Source organism: Podarcis erhardii (assembly GCF_964252035.2).
Source record: "Podarcis erhardii genome assembly, chromosome: 10".
Classification (NCBI taxonomy): domain Eukaryota; kingdom Metazoa; phylum Chordata; class Lepidosauria; order Squamata; family Lacertidae; genus Podarcis; species Podarcis erhardii.
In genome coordinates, this window is record NC_138500.1 from 36,807,447 (window position 1) to 36,824,643 (window position 17,197).

Here is a 17,197-nt window from a genome sequence, read left to right on the forward strand (position 1 = left end):
GCCGTATTAACCACATTTGATAAATATAACCAACGTGATTGCATAAAATGTAAAGGTGTTTCTTGAATTTAACGAAACTCTTTTTACATTGTGTCTGAAGATGAAAGTTTAAGTCTGGCTTTATTGCTAACTTTTGTAAACTAGAGCAATCAATAAATTATTGCTGATATTATTTATTAAAATTTGATCCTGACATTTTCTTCCAAAAGAGCCCAGAGCAGCAAACGCTTTTTTCAGCCTATGGGCTGCATTCACTCATGGACAGTGCTGGATTTACGTATAAGCTAAACAAGCTATAGCTTAGGGGCCCCCCAAAAAAAATTAAAGGAAAAAAACCTGTATGTACATATCCAAAATATAAGTTCAACAATTACTTTGATAAAATACATATTTTGTTATGTGCAAATGGCTTTAGATATCTATTAGGTTCATAAATTACCATATAGCATATATTCAACACAAAAAAAAACTACAATTTTTTGTTGAGAAAGGACAATTGGAAATATAAAGGGCCCCATTACCTTCAGTAGCTTAGGGCCTCATCAAACCTAAGTCCCGCCCTGCTCATGGACAACATCTTTAACAAACTGAAGTTCTCAGGATTCTTCAGGTGAAGTCATGTGCTTTATATGTGCTTTGGATGTGCTTTAAATGTATGGTGTGGACCTGCTATCTGCAGTATTCTCTTACACCCCAACTTAAAGACTGTGACTAAACACAGACTTTGTGGCTTCAGCATCAAGGCACCTTTCTCTCCCTGCCCCCCACCTTTATAAACTTAATATCCAGCCTGGAATTCAATAACATATTATCCAGCATGTTCACTACTACAAAATGTCACAAAGGAGTTGCATAACTATGGAGTTTACATTGTTTTTAATGCATCAAAATATCTTTGTATACTTTTTTGTTTTATTTTTGAAGACGTGTTTGTCAATGAAAGGAGTTGAGTTTGTAACCATTGCTATCCATTTGCATTGCCAAATGATTGGCTAATTATTTAAAGGCGAAAAATGAATTCAACTTTATTGAAATGGCAATATACAGTAATTTTAGTCTCATTCTTAACACCATTGGCTTGGCTCCAGAACAGTCACATTTAAAGCAAATGATCTGTTCAGTATTAGGTATAATAAAGATTATGGCTTTAAAGCAATGATACAGCTGTAAAAGGTGAACATATATTCCTGACCTACTATGAGACAGATGGCTTGTCAGCCTTAATTCAGAAGTGTATGTATTATAGGTTTATATCAGTCTGTATAATAATATGCCCTTAATATTATTTTGATGTTATAGAATCAAAGCCAAAATTAATTAATGTGAAAATATGTATTAACTATTCAAGCTACAAATAAATGCACTGGATACATAAACAAATTTTATTCACAGAAGTTAGGAAACAATTTAATGTTTATTTTGGTTTCAAATGCAGGTAGTCCTTGGCATAACACTAGAAATGGCAGTTTTGTCAATTGTATCCTCGGATTAGTTTGTATTTCATTTAAAGCAATAGATTTGCAATATTAGTTTTGTCTTAATGTCCATATTTGAAAGCTAGTTGTTCTACCACAACTGCTCCTTTCTTCACCTGGTTCAAATATGTTTTAGATCTCACTTCTGCAAGGAGTTGCATAAAATTAGTACCCCATTGCAAAGAAGTCAAACTATTTCCAAACTGTCTGGATGTGTGTGTGTGTGTATACACACACAAACACACTATACCACATTACACCAATTAAATGGCTACAGGTGTCATTCATTAGCTACAAGTCTCACTCCACTGATAACAATGCGGAATGCAAAATACTTCTCCCATGAGAGCTTTATGTGCACAGTTGTACACTTGAGAAGGCCTGCTACGTTTTCAATTTCTGTTAGATACTACTTTAGGAACACCAAATCTGTCTTGGTTATAGATTCAGGTAGGTAGCTGTGTTGGTCTGACACAGTCGAAATAAATTAAAAAATTGTCAAGTAGCACCTTAGAGACCAACTAAGTTTGTTCTGGGCATAAGCACACGAAAGCTTATACCCAGAACAAACTTAGTTGGTCTCTAAGGTGCTACTGGACAATTTTTTAAATTTTTTGTCTTTGTTATATTTCATTTTAAAATGCAACCATTTGTATTCTTGCGTTCCATTTTTCTTGGTATATTCATATTTTATCTTTGTAGGCACAAAATCCTACTGAGAGAAATGGCTGAAACCCTGGAACAAGAACCCATATATTTCTTTGACCAGGTACTTCCCATCTCATATTTGATACGTTATTATTGCTCTCTCCAAATCTATTAAGGGTTTAATAAAATCCTACATTTTATTTTAGCTCAAAACTACCGGTAAACGAAAGCGAAATATGAAAATAGAACCAGGAGAATACTTTGTTGATATAAATTTAATCAGCACAGATCCAGCTCCTCATGAAATTCACAGGTAATAGTGGTGACGTACTTAAATTGCAATAACTGATTGAATGCATTAATGAATTGATATATTGTATTAAAATGTAGTCTTTCCCCCGTTTTTGTTGATTGGAAAGTTCAAATGGGAAAACTCTTAAGGGCATATTGCAACTTGAAAATTGTTCTGATTTTATGTTTTTAAAGGATGATTAGGATGTAAAAGGGCACTGTTCCAGCAGGAAGCACGTATGTCTTCTGTACTTCCTACTTACCTAAGTCCTGCTGTTCTTATAAGAATTTAAGCCTGAAAATATATATAGGTGTGTCTGAAGATTTCTGTACATAGTTATGTCTTCTTCACACCTATAGTATTTGGTCTATATCAGGGTAGTCTGACATGCAACATTTGACACCCCTCCCCCAGCCCAGTAGCAGACCTACAGACCCGCTTAGTATGAGACCTACATTTCAGAAAAGTCTGAATTCTGGAATTAAAGGCTTAATATACATTTACTGTCCACATGCAGGAACTCTGGATGCATGGATGAACACAGGGAAATAAATTATTCTTTTGTGAAAGACAGTATAGCAAAGAAAGAACCAGTTTCTACTAAAACAGATGATCCTTCTATATCCATAAACATTTGTGAGAATCCTCTGGCTTGCCTCTCCCAAATACCTTCACTTCCACCTACAGAAGAAGACCTACGGTCAACTTCACTGGAAGAACATAAATGCATGGCTGCTACCATATTGTGTGAGCTGGAAGAAATGTTGAAGCATTTTACCAAGTTTAAGTTTATTTTACCACAAGGGGTTTTAAATATCTTGAGCTCCAATTGGAAAGATCTCATTGAAGGTGTCTGGCAAAATAAAAAATATTTGCAGGAATTAGCATACAAAAACTTTAAATCAAGGAGAAGGCAAGCATCAGCGGAGTCCAACAGATTGCCACCTACATTTGAATATACTGACTATGAGACGGCTAAAAATGTGAAAAGGAAAAGCAGGAAAAGTGTTGATTTTCCCATGGGTGTGACAAAAGGAATGGACAATCCTGGAACTCTGTCAAACAGACTCAATGGAAGCAAGAGTAAGGAATTTTACTGGTTTTCTCTTAATATTTAATATTCCAGCATCACATAGCAGAGGGCGGTTCAGCTTGGCCAATATACTACAGGGGGCGACAATATTGCAAGTGTTTGTTTGGTGTGCAACTGCTGACATGCGGTTTCAGCCCTGGAAGGAGATGGGGAGGGCTTACATGCACTCCACCAACATGTGGGATGGCCTGGGGCAACTTTTACATATAAGAATAGGAGCAAACTGATTGGTTTTTATGCTAATACCAAAACTCAGGGTTTACTTTGACTACTTTACTATACATTTAGCTCTCAATAGATAAAGGTCCCCCATTAGCATAAACAGGAGTAGCTCTCATTGAGACTAATTTCAAAGTTAACGTTCAGGCTGCAAGTCTCTAACCTAATAGCATAAATAGGCAACAATGGAGAATATTAAATTCCAAGATATAGTTTGTCTTAATACATGTTTCTATACAGTGCTTTTTGCGGGGTTAAAAATTAGGTGCTGGTGCACATAAATAAAAGTATTGTGGGCAGCAAAAAGAATGGTACTCTATACCAGTAAATATGACCACACACACAAAAAAAACAGTTGTCCATCACTCATTTAGAATGATATTTATTCTTGACACATCTAGGCTAGAGAGAAAATGCCAGCTCTGAAATTTGCTATCTTCATCTCAGGCCACAATCACAAGTGGAAGTGAGAAATCTCTTGTGATTAATTGAGGAAAGTTGCTGAAGAATACCAGCAAATGGCCTTTGCAGCTGAAGTTAGAGAGGTACAAGCACTTGGGGGGGGGGGGCGGGTGGAACTGAAAATAAACTAGGCAGTTTTTCAAACCATTTATTACAGAAGCTTCTCTTTCCTATTTCAAGGTGAGTGAAAAAGTAATCATAGTATTCAGCCAGGAGAGGCAATCTGTACCCAGAGCACTTCATTCAATAATGAAAAAAGTTAACAGCACATAAGCACTTACTCTGGCCATTACCTAGCTCTTTGCAAGTTTGTAATTATAAAACAGCAAACAGTTCTTAATAAAGAACTGTGATTATGTGTGCTTATGCTGCTGAGGACTCATGATCAATACATTTCTTTTCTCTCCTATTTAGCTGCAGTCCCTCAGCAATATAGCAATGATTCACCTTTTGCAATCAGTTTCTCACTGTCATCAAAACTATGCAAGGAAAGAGGTATTATGTGTGCACTCTCTCTTTCTTCATTCAGGTTAATGTTTAGATTAATGAGCTACAGTTGGAGGGTAGCTAGCTTATTCATTTACTGTATAATATATCTTACCTTCCCTTCACCATAGGGCCCCAGGGTGGGTTACATCATTATAATGATACAGTTATGAGGGTGGGATGGGGATGACAAAAGTAAAACAGCTTTAAAAAGAGGGAAAACAATATAGACAAAAGAGCTGCGTCTCACAACACAAAATATCTTAACGGTCAAAGGGCAGGGGAAAGAGGTCCATCTTTAGTGTACGACAAAGATTATGCTAGATGCCCTCACCCTCTTCTAGGCTGCCATTCCCCTTTCTTCTAGTAGGACTACCAAGAGATGATACTTGAGGAAACTATTTTTATTTTATTTTTAGGTTACTTGGTTCTGGTGGATGACTGTAATAGGGAATGAAAAAGAAAATATTAAAGATGGCCTTTACTTCTAACAATAACTAATACTTGTGTTTGTGTTAACAAACCGGCTTTCTTAACTTTTAAATGTATTTTTTTGATTAATCAAAAAATGTCGTGATGTCTTGGAATTTGACAGGCGCTTAAAATTTATTTATTTGCAGCATTTCAGATAACTAATTATGAGTTTTTTCATTTCTTCATAAAGGTTGGGTTTTTCAACATTCTGACTGTGACTCTAAAGACCTAGAATGGAAAGCACCGTATGTCTGGGCAGTGGAAAGATTACGAATGGCAAAGATCGAAATGTAATATTAAAATGGGATTTTGTATTATGGCTTTTAAAATCTATTCTTGTTAAACTGAAAATTTTCTATTTTATTACAGGCTAAAATAACCAGAGATCGTTTAAGATGTGTTAAATTGCTAACACAGATGCTCAGAGAGGTCCATGGGAGAGTATGCAGGGCCTCTGGCGTTTTCTAACTGGAAAGGGGTAGCATGGAGGCACTGGCTGTATGAACCAATGGCATGAATTGGTGCTTCCAATTGGGACCCATATATGACAGCCGTTGCAGTTTTTCATAATCAAAGCATCTGCTTTTTTAGCCACTGTGACTGCACAAATCACACAGTGTGAAAAGTCCTCATGTGAAAGTGTTGTTTCATGCAGTTGGTGCCTTCATGCAATCACTGTTGGGCCCAAGAGCAATCCTGTATGACCCTGTGGAGCAGGGCTGACCATACCATTAGGCAGAGTAGGGCTTTCGCCTCAGGCAAGTGGTGCTGGGAATTTGTGTGCCAAGTGGTCTTCCCTATGTTTCCTGCTTCCCTCAGGTGCAGCAAAGTTTTGACATAAGAATCTACTGCCAGTCCAGGCAGGTTTTGGACATAGACTAGGGGGGGCAGCATCCTCTGGTCTTTTCCCTCAGAAAGTAAAATGTCTTGGGCTAGCCTTGATGTGGAACATAAAACCATGTTGCAAAACCACATTACAGAAACTCATTTCCTCTGGGGGGGGGGTTAAATAATTGAACATTGAATATTTGGTATTTGACAGGAATGGGAAATGAAGATACTTTTTTCTTAGGGATAACAACCTCAGAATCATGATGTCTGGTAATTTTTAAAAACGTCCCCAACGTAGTGCGGACTTAATTAATCCTATCAAGTATTTTTGAAAAACAATAACTATATCATTTTCAGAAGTCTTTTACTTTCTTGTGCCCTGTGTTTCCCTGTACAGTTCTAAGTGAATAACTCTGTTAATCTTGATGAACTGAGATCAAATGACTATCTTCTGTTAGCTATAACTGTTTTTACACTTGTATGTTTTATATTATTATTGGAAGATTTATTTTCATCTGAGATATAATTATATAGACAAAATCTCTGCAAACCAATCCATCCCAGAGGAGGAGAGTATGTTTTCTTTTTCAGTGTTTATCACCCCTATTGGCACATAGACCTGGCGCTGAAATCCTGATCCTCATTTTGGAAGGTACAGCGCTGACTGCTGCCAGGTTTCTGTGCCAATGCTATTGCACTTGACTTAGTGTTATTGAATGCTTATTCCTAGCCTGGTCAGCAAAAAGGTGTCCTGAGTGCTATCTTGTTGCAGAGTTTAAGGTGTAAGGAATGTTGGCTTCCCGTCAAGGGTTCTCCTTAGATTTCCTCTAATTAATATTTAGAATTACAAGCTTCTGGAATGCTTTCCTGCTTAATTCCCGCCTTCAGTTAAAGGTTTGGATATCTGACTCTCTCAAAGTCAGCAATGTGTAATATATAGACTATGAGAAAATTCATAGTGACATTGAAATAAAGCTGCTTGAAGGCTCATAGAGTAAATATGTTGCCTACCAATGGAAAGGACAGTCCAGTCCAGTAGCTCTTCTTTGAATGAAGTACACATAGTAGCTTATGCAAGTGCAAGCCAAAACAATATAACCCTCACTCTCCTTCAGCACCTACAGTGAAGAAAGCTAGCTGCTCTGTTGCATTTTCCCTGTTTTGCTGGTACTGTAGCTCAGTATCTGCTTGGATACTTAAGAGCTGCAGGTGACGTGCAAGTTTCTGTGTAAAAAGGGACATGGGACAACTATTGACTCAGAAGTACTTACCACTAAGTCTGGACTGGGGTTGAGCCTTCGCACTGGTTGGTGTAGCTTTATTAATGTGCTTATTCAGAATAACAGGCAAATAATTGGTGAAGGTGGGAAGCGGGTGGCACTGTGGGTAAAACCTCAGTGCCTAGGACTTGCTGATCGTAAGGTCGGCGGTTCGAATCCCCACGACGGGGTGAGCTCCCGTTGTTCGGTCCCAGCTCCTGCCCATCTAGCAGTTCGAAAGCACCCCTAAGTGCAAGTAGATAAATAGGCACCGCTTTATAGCGGGAAGGTAAATGGTGTTTCCGTGTGCTGCGCTGGTGCTGGCTCGCCAGCTGCAGCTTCGTCACGCTGACCACGTGACCCAGAAGTGTCTTCGGACGGCGACGGCTCCCGGCCTCTTAAGCGAGATGAGCGCGCAACCCTAGAGTCGGACACGACTGGCCCATACAGGCAGGGGTACCTTTACCTTTACCTTTAATTGGTGAAGATCTTTTGAAAATAAAACAAAAAATGTAAAATGGGGGTCAAACGTAGTATAGATTAGGATGTCTGTGTTCGGAATCTGTATTAGGACTCTACCAAGTTGCCTGAGCAGAAGGCAAGTGAGTTTAGACTTGCAACTTACATTCTAAACTGTTTTTCTTTCTAAATATAAAATGTATTTTCAAAGCTCTTACAGGGTTTGGATTGAATTGAACTGCTTTTTACTCAGATGAATAGAAGACTGGTGCCTGGAATATGCTATACTACATAGCTTATTCAGATCATATAGAAAGCTGAATTTTTTCAGCCTAAATGTTAGCTATGTTGAAGACATTATTTAAGAGAATTTCTTAGTAAATAATTGATTAAAAAAAAATCTTCCAAACAGAACTGAACAGCTGTCTAAGCTGAAAGAATCAGGATTTGACAAGCCTATTATTCTTCGTCATTATGGTGATATCAAGAAGGAAACCTTTCCCCAAAACATCAAAGGGCGGCCCAGTAAGAAAGTCTCTTCTGAGAGCCTGTATGAAAAACCACAGTTGCCAGTGATCAAACAAGCTGAGCCAGCCTTAAAAAAACTGCACTATGGACTGGTTGATGGATCATCCTTCATTTAATATCCTTTGAAAGTGTAACATGAAAGAGAATTCCATCTAGCGGGAATGGGAGGAAGCATTCCTACAACAAAGAAAAAGCATGGATTTAAAATTACTTAATTCACTTGGCAGGTAGGAAGCAAATTTCTTTAGGATTTCTGAGTAAACGTCTTTAAGGATTGAACTGTAAAAGCTTCTAGATCACTTTACAGGAGCAAGACGTTTGGAAAAACCTGTTTCCAAATAATGGTGTGCGATTTTATGCAGGTTCAGTCTGGAATCAAAAACGTGTTTTTGAGGGGGGGGGGGGATTTGCTTTAGAACCTTTTATCCAAACTGAAAAGAAGGAAAGTCGTGAGTCATGACCCAAGCATTTTTGTTCCTACACACTTGAATGTCAAATTTTTAGATTATTACCTGCTGCTGATTTGAGAAAACTCAGAAAGGACCCCTTAGCACTTGAACTTACTAAACCTCAAACTGTCTAAAGTTTTATATAGAAATAGGTCTTTGCATGTCTATATCTATCTAGCTATCTATCCATACATCTATCTGAGCAGACAAACACCTGCCAACAGTGGTGATGTGGAAAGTCATTCATGATAACATCCACTTTAGCACAGATAGGTCACCGCTGCGTACCACAGTGGCTGCTTATAGTTTCGAAGTTTTGAGATGGATACTTGGTAAATCCTCTGAATAAGCACCGAGCAAGTTTGAGCTGCAGTCAAATGTACAGTAGACAAGAAATAGAATGAGTAATTTACAGTTGCATCACACAAGCCATTCATGCTTGTACATCCCAATACTGACTCCTCGGTGCAATTTTTAGTTCAGTTCTACATGTATTATCAGTGAGAGAAAGCAGGCACTAATATTAGAGTTGTTTCAGTCATGGCTGCATGTCGTTATTGCAGGCACCTTTTTAGCAGTTCACTGGATGTATCTGGTGTTATGCGTCTGAAATATACTCAGAGTCGCAAAGTGATTTCATGCTCTTTATTCAGCTCATAGTGGTGAGGAGGAATGAATGAAAGTCCCCTCAAAGTATCTGCTTTATATACATTATTTACACAATGGGCTGCACATGATTGGCTAATTCCGGAATTCTACTGTAAGCCAATCAGGTTGTGGATTCACTTCTATCTGGAGCATGATTGGGTAGTTCCTGCCAACCAATCATACTGCTGCATTGTTCTAGGACCAATCAGACTGCTGCATTCTGAATCCTATTGTTCTAGGACCAATCAGACTGCCGCCTTTTGGATCCTATTGTTCTAGGACCAATCAGACTGCTGCAGTTTGGATCCTATTCAACTCAGTACATAACACCCCTCCCCTCTAAGTTCCAGTCCTGCCCGGAGTTTGCATTCATAGTCCTCGAGGTACGCCGGTGGCCTACGTGTGCGTTGCGGCCTGGGGTGTTCCCTGGTCCGGGGTTCAGGTTCTGGCTCGTGTTCCAAGGATGCTGGCTGTGATGGGGCTGTTTGGTCTGGCGCAACCGGCTCGCTCAGTCGTGGTTCTGGTTCCGGTGTCCTTTCGGCCTCGCAGGTCCTCTCTGTATTTACTGATTCTGCCTCTCCTGCTGGCCCCTCGTGCTCTATAGGCCTCACTGCCCCTCTGTTCCCTTGGGACTCCTCTGCGCTTTCCTCCTCCTGGTTTTCTCCTGGGAATCGTCGCCGTATCTGGTCGCAGTGGCGGCGCCAGCATTGCCCCCCCATCCGTTAGCACCTCATACGACATGGGGCCAGTGACCCTGGTGACTGTGGCGGGTACCCATGCTGGGCCTGCCCCAAAATTCTTTGCGTACACTGGGTCCTGAGCCTTGAAGGTCCGGGGGTTCTTGCCTTCCCCCACCACTGCCTCATCCTGAGCTCTATCGGGGTGAAGGCGGTCCAATCTGATTGCAAGGCGCCGACCCATTAGTAGTTCAGCGGGGCTCCGGCCAGTCGTTGAGCTGGGGGTGCTGTGCTGTGCTAGAAGGAATGTGGCAAGGCGGTACTCCCAATCCCCTTGCGTCATGCGGCAAAGGGTGTCCTTGGTGGTCCGCACCATGCATTCTGCTTGGCCATTGGTGGCAGGGTGGAATGGCGCCGAACGGATGTGGCGGATGGTGTTCTGCGCTGTGAAGGTTTGGAATTCTCCTGACGTAAATGCAGTCCCGTTGTCTGAGACGAGAGTGTCAGGGAGCCCGTGGGTTGCAAACAGCCTGCGTAGTACCCGGATGGCTGCGGACGTAGAAGTGGACGGTACCAGTGCGACTTCCAGCCGTTTGGTGTAGGAGTCCACCACTATGAAGAATGTTTTCCCCTGAAAGGGGCCAGCAAAGTCCACATGCAGGTGTGACCATGGTGCTCGGGCGGACTCCCAGGACTGGACTGGGGCCCTTGTGGGATCTGGGCGGGATTCTTGGCAGGCCTGGCAGTGTTTGACCCAGGCCTCTATCTCTCCGTCGATCCCCGGCCACCACACATAACTCCTGGCAAGGGCCTTCATTCTTACTACCCCTGGGTGTGTCTCGTGTAGGGCTGTGAGGACCCTTTTGCGGAGGGGCTGGCTAACAATGACCCTGCTTCCCCATAACAGGCACCCCTTGTGGGCCGACAGTTCATGTTTGCGGGTTGTGTAGCCGGCGAATTCTGGCCTGGGGCTGCTGCTGGGCCATCCCCTCCACATCCAGTCCAGGACCCGGGAGATGACCCTATCTTTCTTGGAATGGTGTGCAACTTCTTGTGCCTGAATGGGGTGGTCGGGAAGCAGCTCCAGGCTCATAACCTCTTGTGCAGGTGCTGGGTCGGGGCCTGTTTCCAGTAGTGGTAGTCTGCTGAGGGCGTCCGCATGGCCCATCGCCTTCCCCGGACGGTGAATCAGTGCATACTGGTAGCTGGCAAGGAAAATTGACCACCTGAGGACACGAGGAGACAGCACTTGGGGGGGTCTGCTTTTCAGGGGCAAACAAGCCAAGCAACGGCTTGTGGTCAGTCACCACGGTGAAGAAATCATGGAATTTTTTTACTTCCTTCACGATTGCCAGACCCTCCTTGTCGATTTGCGAGTAGTTCCGCTCGGTTGCGTTGAGTGTCTGGGAAAAGTATGCCACTGGTACCTCTCTTCCATCTGGGAGTTGGTGTCCCAGGACAGCGCCAATTCCATAGGGCGAGGCGTCGCATGCTAGCACCACCGGCAGTCTCTCATCGTAGTGTGCCAAGACCGAGTTTGAGACAAGCAAGTCCTTGACTGCCTGGAATGCGGCCTCCTGGCGCTGGCCCCACACCCAAGGGGCCCGCTTGTCCAGGAGTCTGTGTAGGGGCTCCGCTACTGCCGCCTTGTGGGGAAGGAAGGAATGGTAAAAGTTCAATAGTCCCAAGAAGGCCTGAAGTTCAGTCTTGTTCTTGGGCGCTGGGGCATCACAAATGGCCCGTACCTTGTCCCCAGTCGGGTGGACCCCTTCTGTGTCCACCATAAATCCCAGAAAGTCCACCTGAGGCACTCCTAGTAGACATTTTTCCCGCTTCACCTTGAGACCCGCCGTCTGGAAACGGTGCAGAATGGTGCGGAGGCGGTCCTCAAACTCCTCTGGTGTGGGCCCGGCAATCAACACATCATCAAAGAAGGGGGTGACGCCAGGAATCCCTTTAAGTAGAGAGTCCATTAGATTCTGGAATATGCCTGGTGCCACGCTGACACCGAATTGTAGCCGCTTTACCCTGAATGCTCCTCTGTGCGTCACAATCGTCTGTGCCTCTGCTGTGGCCTCATCTACTGGCAGCTGTTGATATGCTTGGGCCAAGTCCAGCTTGCCAAAAATTTTCGACCCAGCCAGGGTGGCAAGAACATGGCTGACCACTGGCACTGGGTATGCATGGGCCGTGAGGGCCTTGTTTATGGTACATTTGTAGTCTGCGCAGATGCGGACCGAACCATTAGGCTTGACGGGTGTGACGATTGGGGTTTCCCAGGGGGCATTAGGCACCGGCTCCAGCACTCCTTGCTCCACGAGCCGGTCCAATTCCTCATCTATACGGGGTTTCAGGGCGAACGGGACCCGGCGGGCCTTGAGCCTGACCGGTCGTACTGCGGGGTCAAGCTGTAGAGCAATGGGGGGGCCCGTATACTGTCCCAATTTCCCATCGAAAACCCCCGGAAATTCCTTGCATATGGCGTCCACGTCCACTTGTAAGCTAGTGTGGTTCACCCCGGTGACGGCTAGCCCCAGTGGTCCAAACCATGCCAATCCCAGTAAGCTAATGTAGGGGCCCTTGACCACCAGCAATTCCAGTTGCCGCGTCCGCCCTCGGTATTGCACCCTGAAGGTCCCCACCCCCATTGTGGGGACCTTACGTTTCTGGAAGTCCTGGAGGGTGAATGGGGCCGGCCTGAGTTTGGGACCCCCAGTAGGACACAGTTTCCTTAAGGTCCTTGCCGAGATTATGGATAGAGTTGAACCCGAGTCAAGCTCTATGCGGCATGGGGCCCCCTCTATCTGTACGTCAACATAAATTTTCTCTACGTTGGGGTGGGGCAACTGGTATACCTGGAAGTCCGTGAGCTCTGTCGAGTTGCCTTGGTGCGTTGGGCCCCGGGACCTGGGGCTCTTGGATTGGTCATCTGATGCCTGGCGTCGGGTGGGCCGAGCCCGACACACCCGGGCGATGTGTCCCGATTTTCTGCACTGCCTGCACTCTGCATTGCGGAAACAGCAGGTCCTCCTCTCGTGACTTTCTCCACAGCTTGCGCAGTTCCCTCCTTCTCGTCGAGGCAGCTGTGGTGTGTGGGCTGCTTGAGTGCGCTGCTGTACTCGGTGCACCTCCTCCCTGTTGGATCCTGAGTCGTCGGTGAGGTCTTCGTGGTGGACCCTCGGTTGGGACGGCTGGTTCGGCCGTGCCTCTTGCGTCGACCTCTCGGCAGCTTCCGTTGCCAGGGCCTCCTCCAGAGCGACCTGGAACGTTAGGTCCTTCTTAGCGTAGAGGCGTCGTTGCAGCTTCTCATCCTTCAGGCCACTGACGAGGCGGTCACGAAGCATGTTCTCCAGCTCTGAGAAGTTGCAGAACCGGGCGGCTTGGCGGAGAGAGGCCACAAACCCAGTTATGGTTTCCCCAGGGGCTTGCCGCTTTGCGTAGAAGGCATTTCGACGAGCCACCACTAAGGGCTGTGGCGAAAAGTGCCCCTTCAGCTGTTCCATTATTGTTTTGTATGGAACAGTAGCGACGTCTTCAGGCGCAAGGAGAGCCCGGGCGATTTCAAACGTCTCCTCTCCGCAGACGCTGAAGAATATTGCCCTCTTCTTGGCGTCTTCTTCATCGGTGACCCCTTTGGCTTCTAGGAGGAAGGTGAAACGGGAGGCGTACGCTTCCCAGGCTCCAGATGCTGGGTTGAACGGCGAGAAGCTGCTGTCGGTTGCCATTCTGAGTTCCTTGTGTCCCGGAGCTGAAGCCTGGATACACGGTGCGAGGCAGCGGTGCGGCAGGTGGCGGTGCTGCGGTGCTGTGTGTGGCAGTCAGCTCAGCGGGATCCCACCTTCGTCGCCAGTGAAATATACTCAGAGTCGCAAAGTGATTTCATGCTCTTTATTCAGCTCATAGTGGTGAGGAGGAATGAATGAAAGTCCCCTCAAAGTATCTGCTTTATATACATTATTTACACAATGGGCTGCACATGATTGGCTAATTCCGGAATTCTACTGTAAGCCAATCAGGTTGTGGATTCACTTCTATCTGGAGCATGATTGGGTAGTTCCTGCCAACCAATCATACTGCTGCATTGTTCTAGGACCAATCAGACTGCTGCATTCTGAATCCTATTGTTCTAGGACCAATCAGACTGCCGCCTTTTGGATCCTATTGTTCTAGGACCAATCAGACTGCTGCAGTTTGGATCCTATTCAACTCAGTACATAACAGCGTCATACATACCCATCTCCCCATAGCTGTTTGGCAATCTTTATTTTAAAATTATTTTTATAGTATTTTAAAGGTTCTTCCTTATACCATAAATAGTAATGGCTTGAATGAGGACACTAAACTGAAGCTGAGTCCTGGCAAGGGAGAGGTGCTTGTGGTTTGGTAGCTTCCAGATCTGAGAAACAGAAAGATGGTCTGTTCTGACTGTGGTTGGACTTCCCTAAAAGATCAGGTCCATTGCCTTGGTGGAGGGTGGGGGAAGTATGCCTGTAATCCACTTCCATGGAGTATCTTTTTCCAAGCATGCTTGGTTTAGCTTTCCTGGACATGGCTAGCATGGCCATGATTATCCATATTCTTGTAATCTCCTGTTTGTACTATTGTAATTTGCACTACACAAGGCTGTCCTTGAAGTTGCCTCGGAGATTGCAGTTGGTGGGAAATGCAGCAGCCAGAGTTTAGATGGTGCTTTCAGCTTGGGACCTTTTTCATTGGTCCTCAGAGATCTGTATTGGCATTGTTGTTGGTCACCGAGCCCAATTCAATCTCTCTCTCTGGGCAGTTTGATGATCTGCTGCACAGCTAGATTTCTCCACCTTACCAGCAATAGTTAGTGCTAAGATGGCACCCAGTACATTTCTGAGCACAATTCAAAGTGTTGGTGCTGACCATTAGAGCCCTAAACGGCCTCATCCCTGTTTACCTGAAGGAGCATCTCCTCCCTCCATGTTCAGCTGGACACTGAGATGTAGCTCTGAGCATCTTCTTACGGTTCTTTCACTGTGAAAAGTGAAGCTACAGGGAACCCAGTAGAGGGCCTTCTCCCATCAGATGTCAAGAAGATAAATAACTATAAAACTTTTAGAAGACACCTGAAAGCAGCCTGTATAGGGAAGCTTTTTAATGTGTACTGTTTTATTATGTTTTTATATATATTGGAAGCCAGCCAGATGGACAGGGAATAATAATAATAATAATAATAATAATAATAATAATAATAATAATGTGCATTGTAATTAGACACCTGGAAATGCCATATCCATCTCAGACAAACTCCTTGACTCTTTATTTACCTACCCCTCTGGACATGTTGCAGTCTGTCAGAGTTACTCAGATCTTCCTTGTGGTGGCTTGTACACCAATATATTTAATGACTGTCCCGACCGTGCATTAGTTGGAACATTTACTCCTTCTGGACATGGCAGCGTTTGCTTCTCTAACAGGTAAGAAGAGACGTTCCAGAGGGCTTGCTAACTAACATCAAAAGTTAACCGCAGCAGGCACTGAGAGACAGTCCTTTGGCGGTACTTGCTATACTGGATGTAGGACATAATTAAAAGGCTCCCACATTGTTTCAAGCATGACTCATTCCCTCGCAGACTAAAAGTGTGCTTCAAAAGCTTCCATTCACCCCACCCAGAACAGCACAGACATCTTAAGGTAGCAGCCGGCGCTGCTGTATCGTATATGGTGCAGTGACAGCCACTGATCCATCAAGTTGGGCCTGATGACCTGCATTGGTTAGTTCAAAACACTTGACACAACAAGTGAAGGTGCTATGCTAGTGCAGCACTTCTTATACCCTTTCTTAAGAATCTTGTTTAATTTACATGGTAGTTTAGAGCTCAAAGTAGGCCATGTACCAACTTGTTGTGTAGAATCAGAGCCTTGTTGAGTTCAGGTATCCTTCACTCAACTTATGGTGAGTTACAAGCATTCCATACACACAAATTTTTTATATCAAATAGAATGGGAAGGGAGAGCAAAGTCTTTCACACCTAGTTTAACACTATCAGCCTAGACTGTGCTGCATGCCTCTGCTGATTTGTGGATCATAGCCTTAGCAGATGAAAGTGTGGGGTTTTTGCCTTGGATAAAACCACAATGGGATTTAATATATATGATATGTCATTGATTCTTGTAAAGTATGCCTAGAATAAGAACCAGTGTTAACATGGGGTTATCCAGGCACCTTCATGTTTTGCAGTTAAAAAGTAAGGGCTACGTTACGAAATAATTTTGTGACTTTCTTAAGTCTGGATTGTTCATTCACAGCCACTGTGCACACCTGTGTTGAATGCTATATAAATATATAGATGAAGTGATAAACATGCAAATTACTATGTTAATTAAAAGCACCAAGATCAAAGTAGACAGCTTGAGTTACTCATTATGTTTTACTAAATGGCACCGTGAAAAACTGGCTTTTGGTTTCTGCAGCAGCAGCATAGCAATGATATTTAATCAGGAAGGAGGCATGGTGACTAATAAAGATGGAGAAATACTACGCCAGTGGAAATGGCCTGGAGAAGGGAAGCTTGATGACCCAGTTATTATGCAGGTAATATTTATTCTTTTTTTATTTAATTCTTTTTTCTAATATAGCTTTTCTTCTGGGGGATGCTGTTATTTACAGTGTTGTAAATTCTTCAGCTAACAGAAGTAGCTAACTAACTACCTAAGCTTGCTCACAGTAAAATTAATGAATGAAGTTTAATGAAGAAAATGATACTTTGAATCAATTTTCTTCTTCCCAAGTTGAAGCAGCACAAACACTATGATGAAGACTGGGCCATCATGGTACAAAACAGGATCATATTCATATATCAAATCCATATTTTCATAAATTACATGTGCTTTGGTATGATTGAGTTTTTATAACATATTTATGCTTTTAAATGTGTTGTAAGTTGCTTGGAGACATCTGTGTAACAAGTGACTTAAGAAGCCTAATAATTATAATAATAATAATAAAAAGCAGAAGATAAGTGGGAAACTGCTGAACTGTTTTGCTCCTGCCCCTTTCCCCCTAAGGCCACATGCTTAACCTAGCACTTCTTAAACTGTCAAGAGTAGAAAAGTCATGTTTGCACTCGACCTTTCCTTACTATGATGTCAAATTTGAAGTAGAGATTAAATTTCACCCCTTTATCTGGCAACCCAACCCTATCCAATCCTGGCAACTAGCTATGCTCT

General features: G+C 43.4%; 1 protein-coding gene across 4 annotated transcripts in view; it reads left to right on the forward strand.

Moving 5' to 3' along the window:
• Positions 1–17,197, forward strand: part of LOC309350950 (uncharacterized protein) — a 39,634-nt gene that overhangs the window by 2,386 nt on the left and 20,051 nt on the right. For all 4 annotated transcript variants that reach the window (XM_081878229.1, XM_081878230.1, XM_081878232.1 and 1 more), the window contains exons 2-9: positions 2,178–2,244; positions 2,330–2,436; positions 2,933–3,498; positions 4,604–4,684; positions 5,340–5,439; positions 8,111–8,341; positions 15,295–15,444; positions 16,442–16,562. In XM_081878229.1, the coding sequence (XP_081734355.1) occupies positions 2,178–2,244; positions 2,330–2,436; positions 2,933–3,498; positions 4,604–4,684; positions 5,340–5,439; positions 8,111–8,341; positions 15,295–15,444; positions 16,442–16,562 (1,423 nt within the window). The remainder of the gene's footprint in view (positions 1–2,177; positions 2,245–2,329; positions 2,437–2,932; positions 3,499–4,603; positions 4,685–5,339; positions 5,440–8,110; positions 8,342–15,294; positions 15,445–16,441; positions 16,563–17,197) is intronic.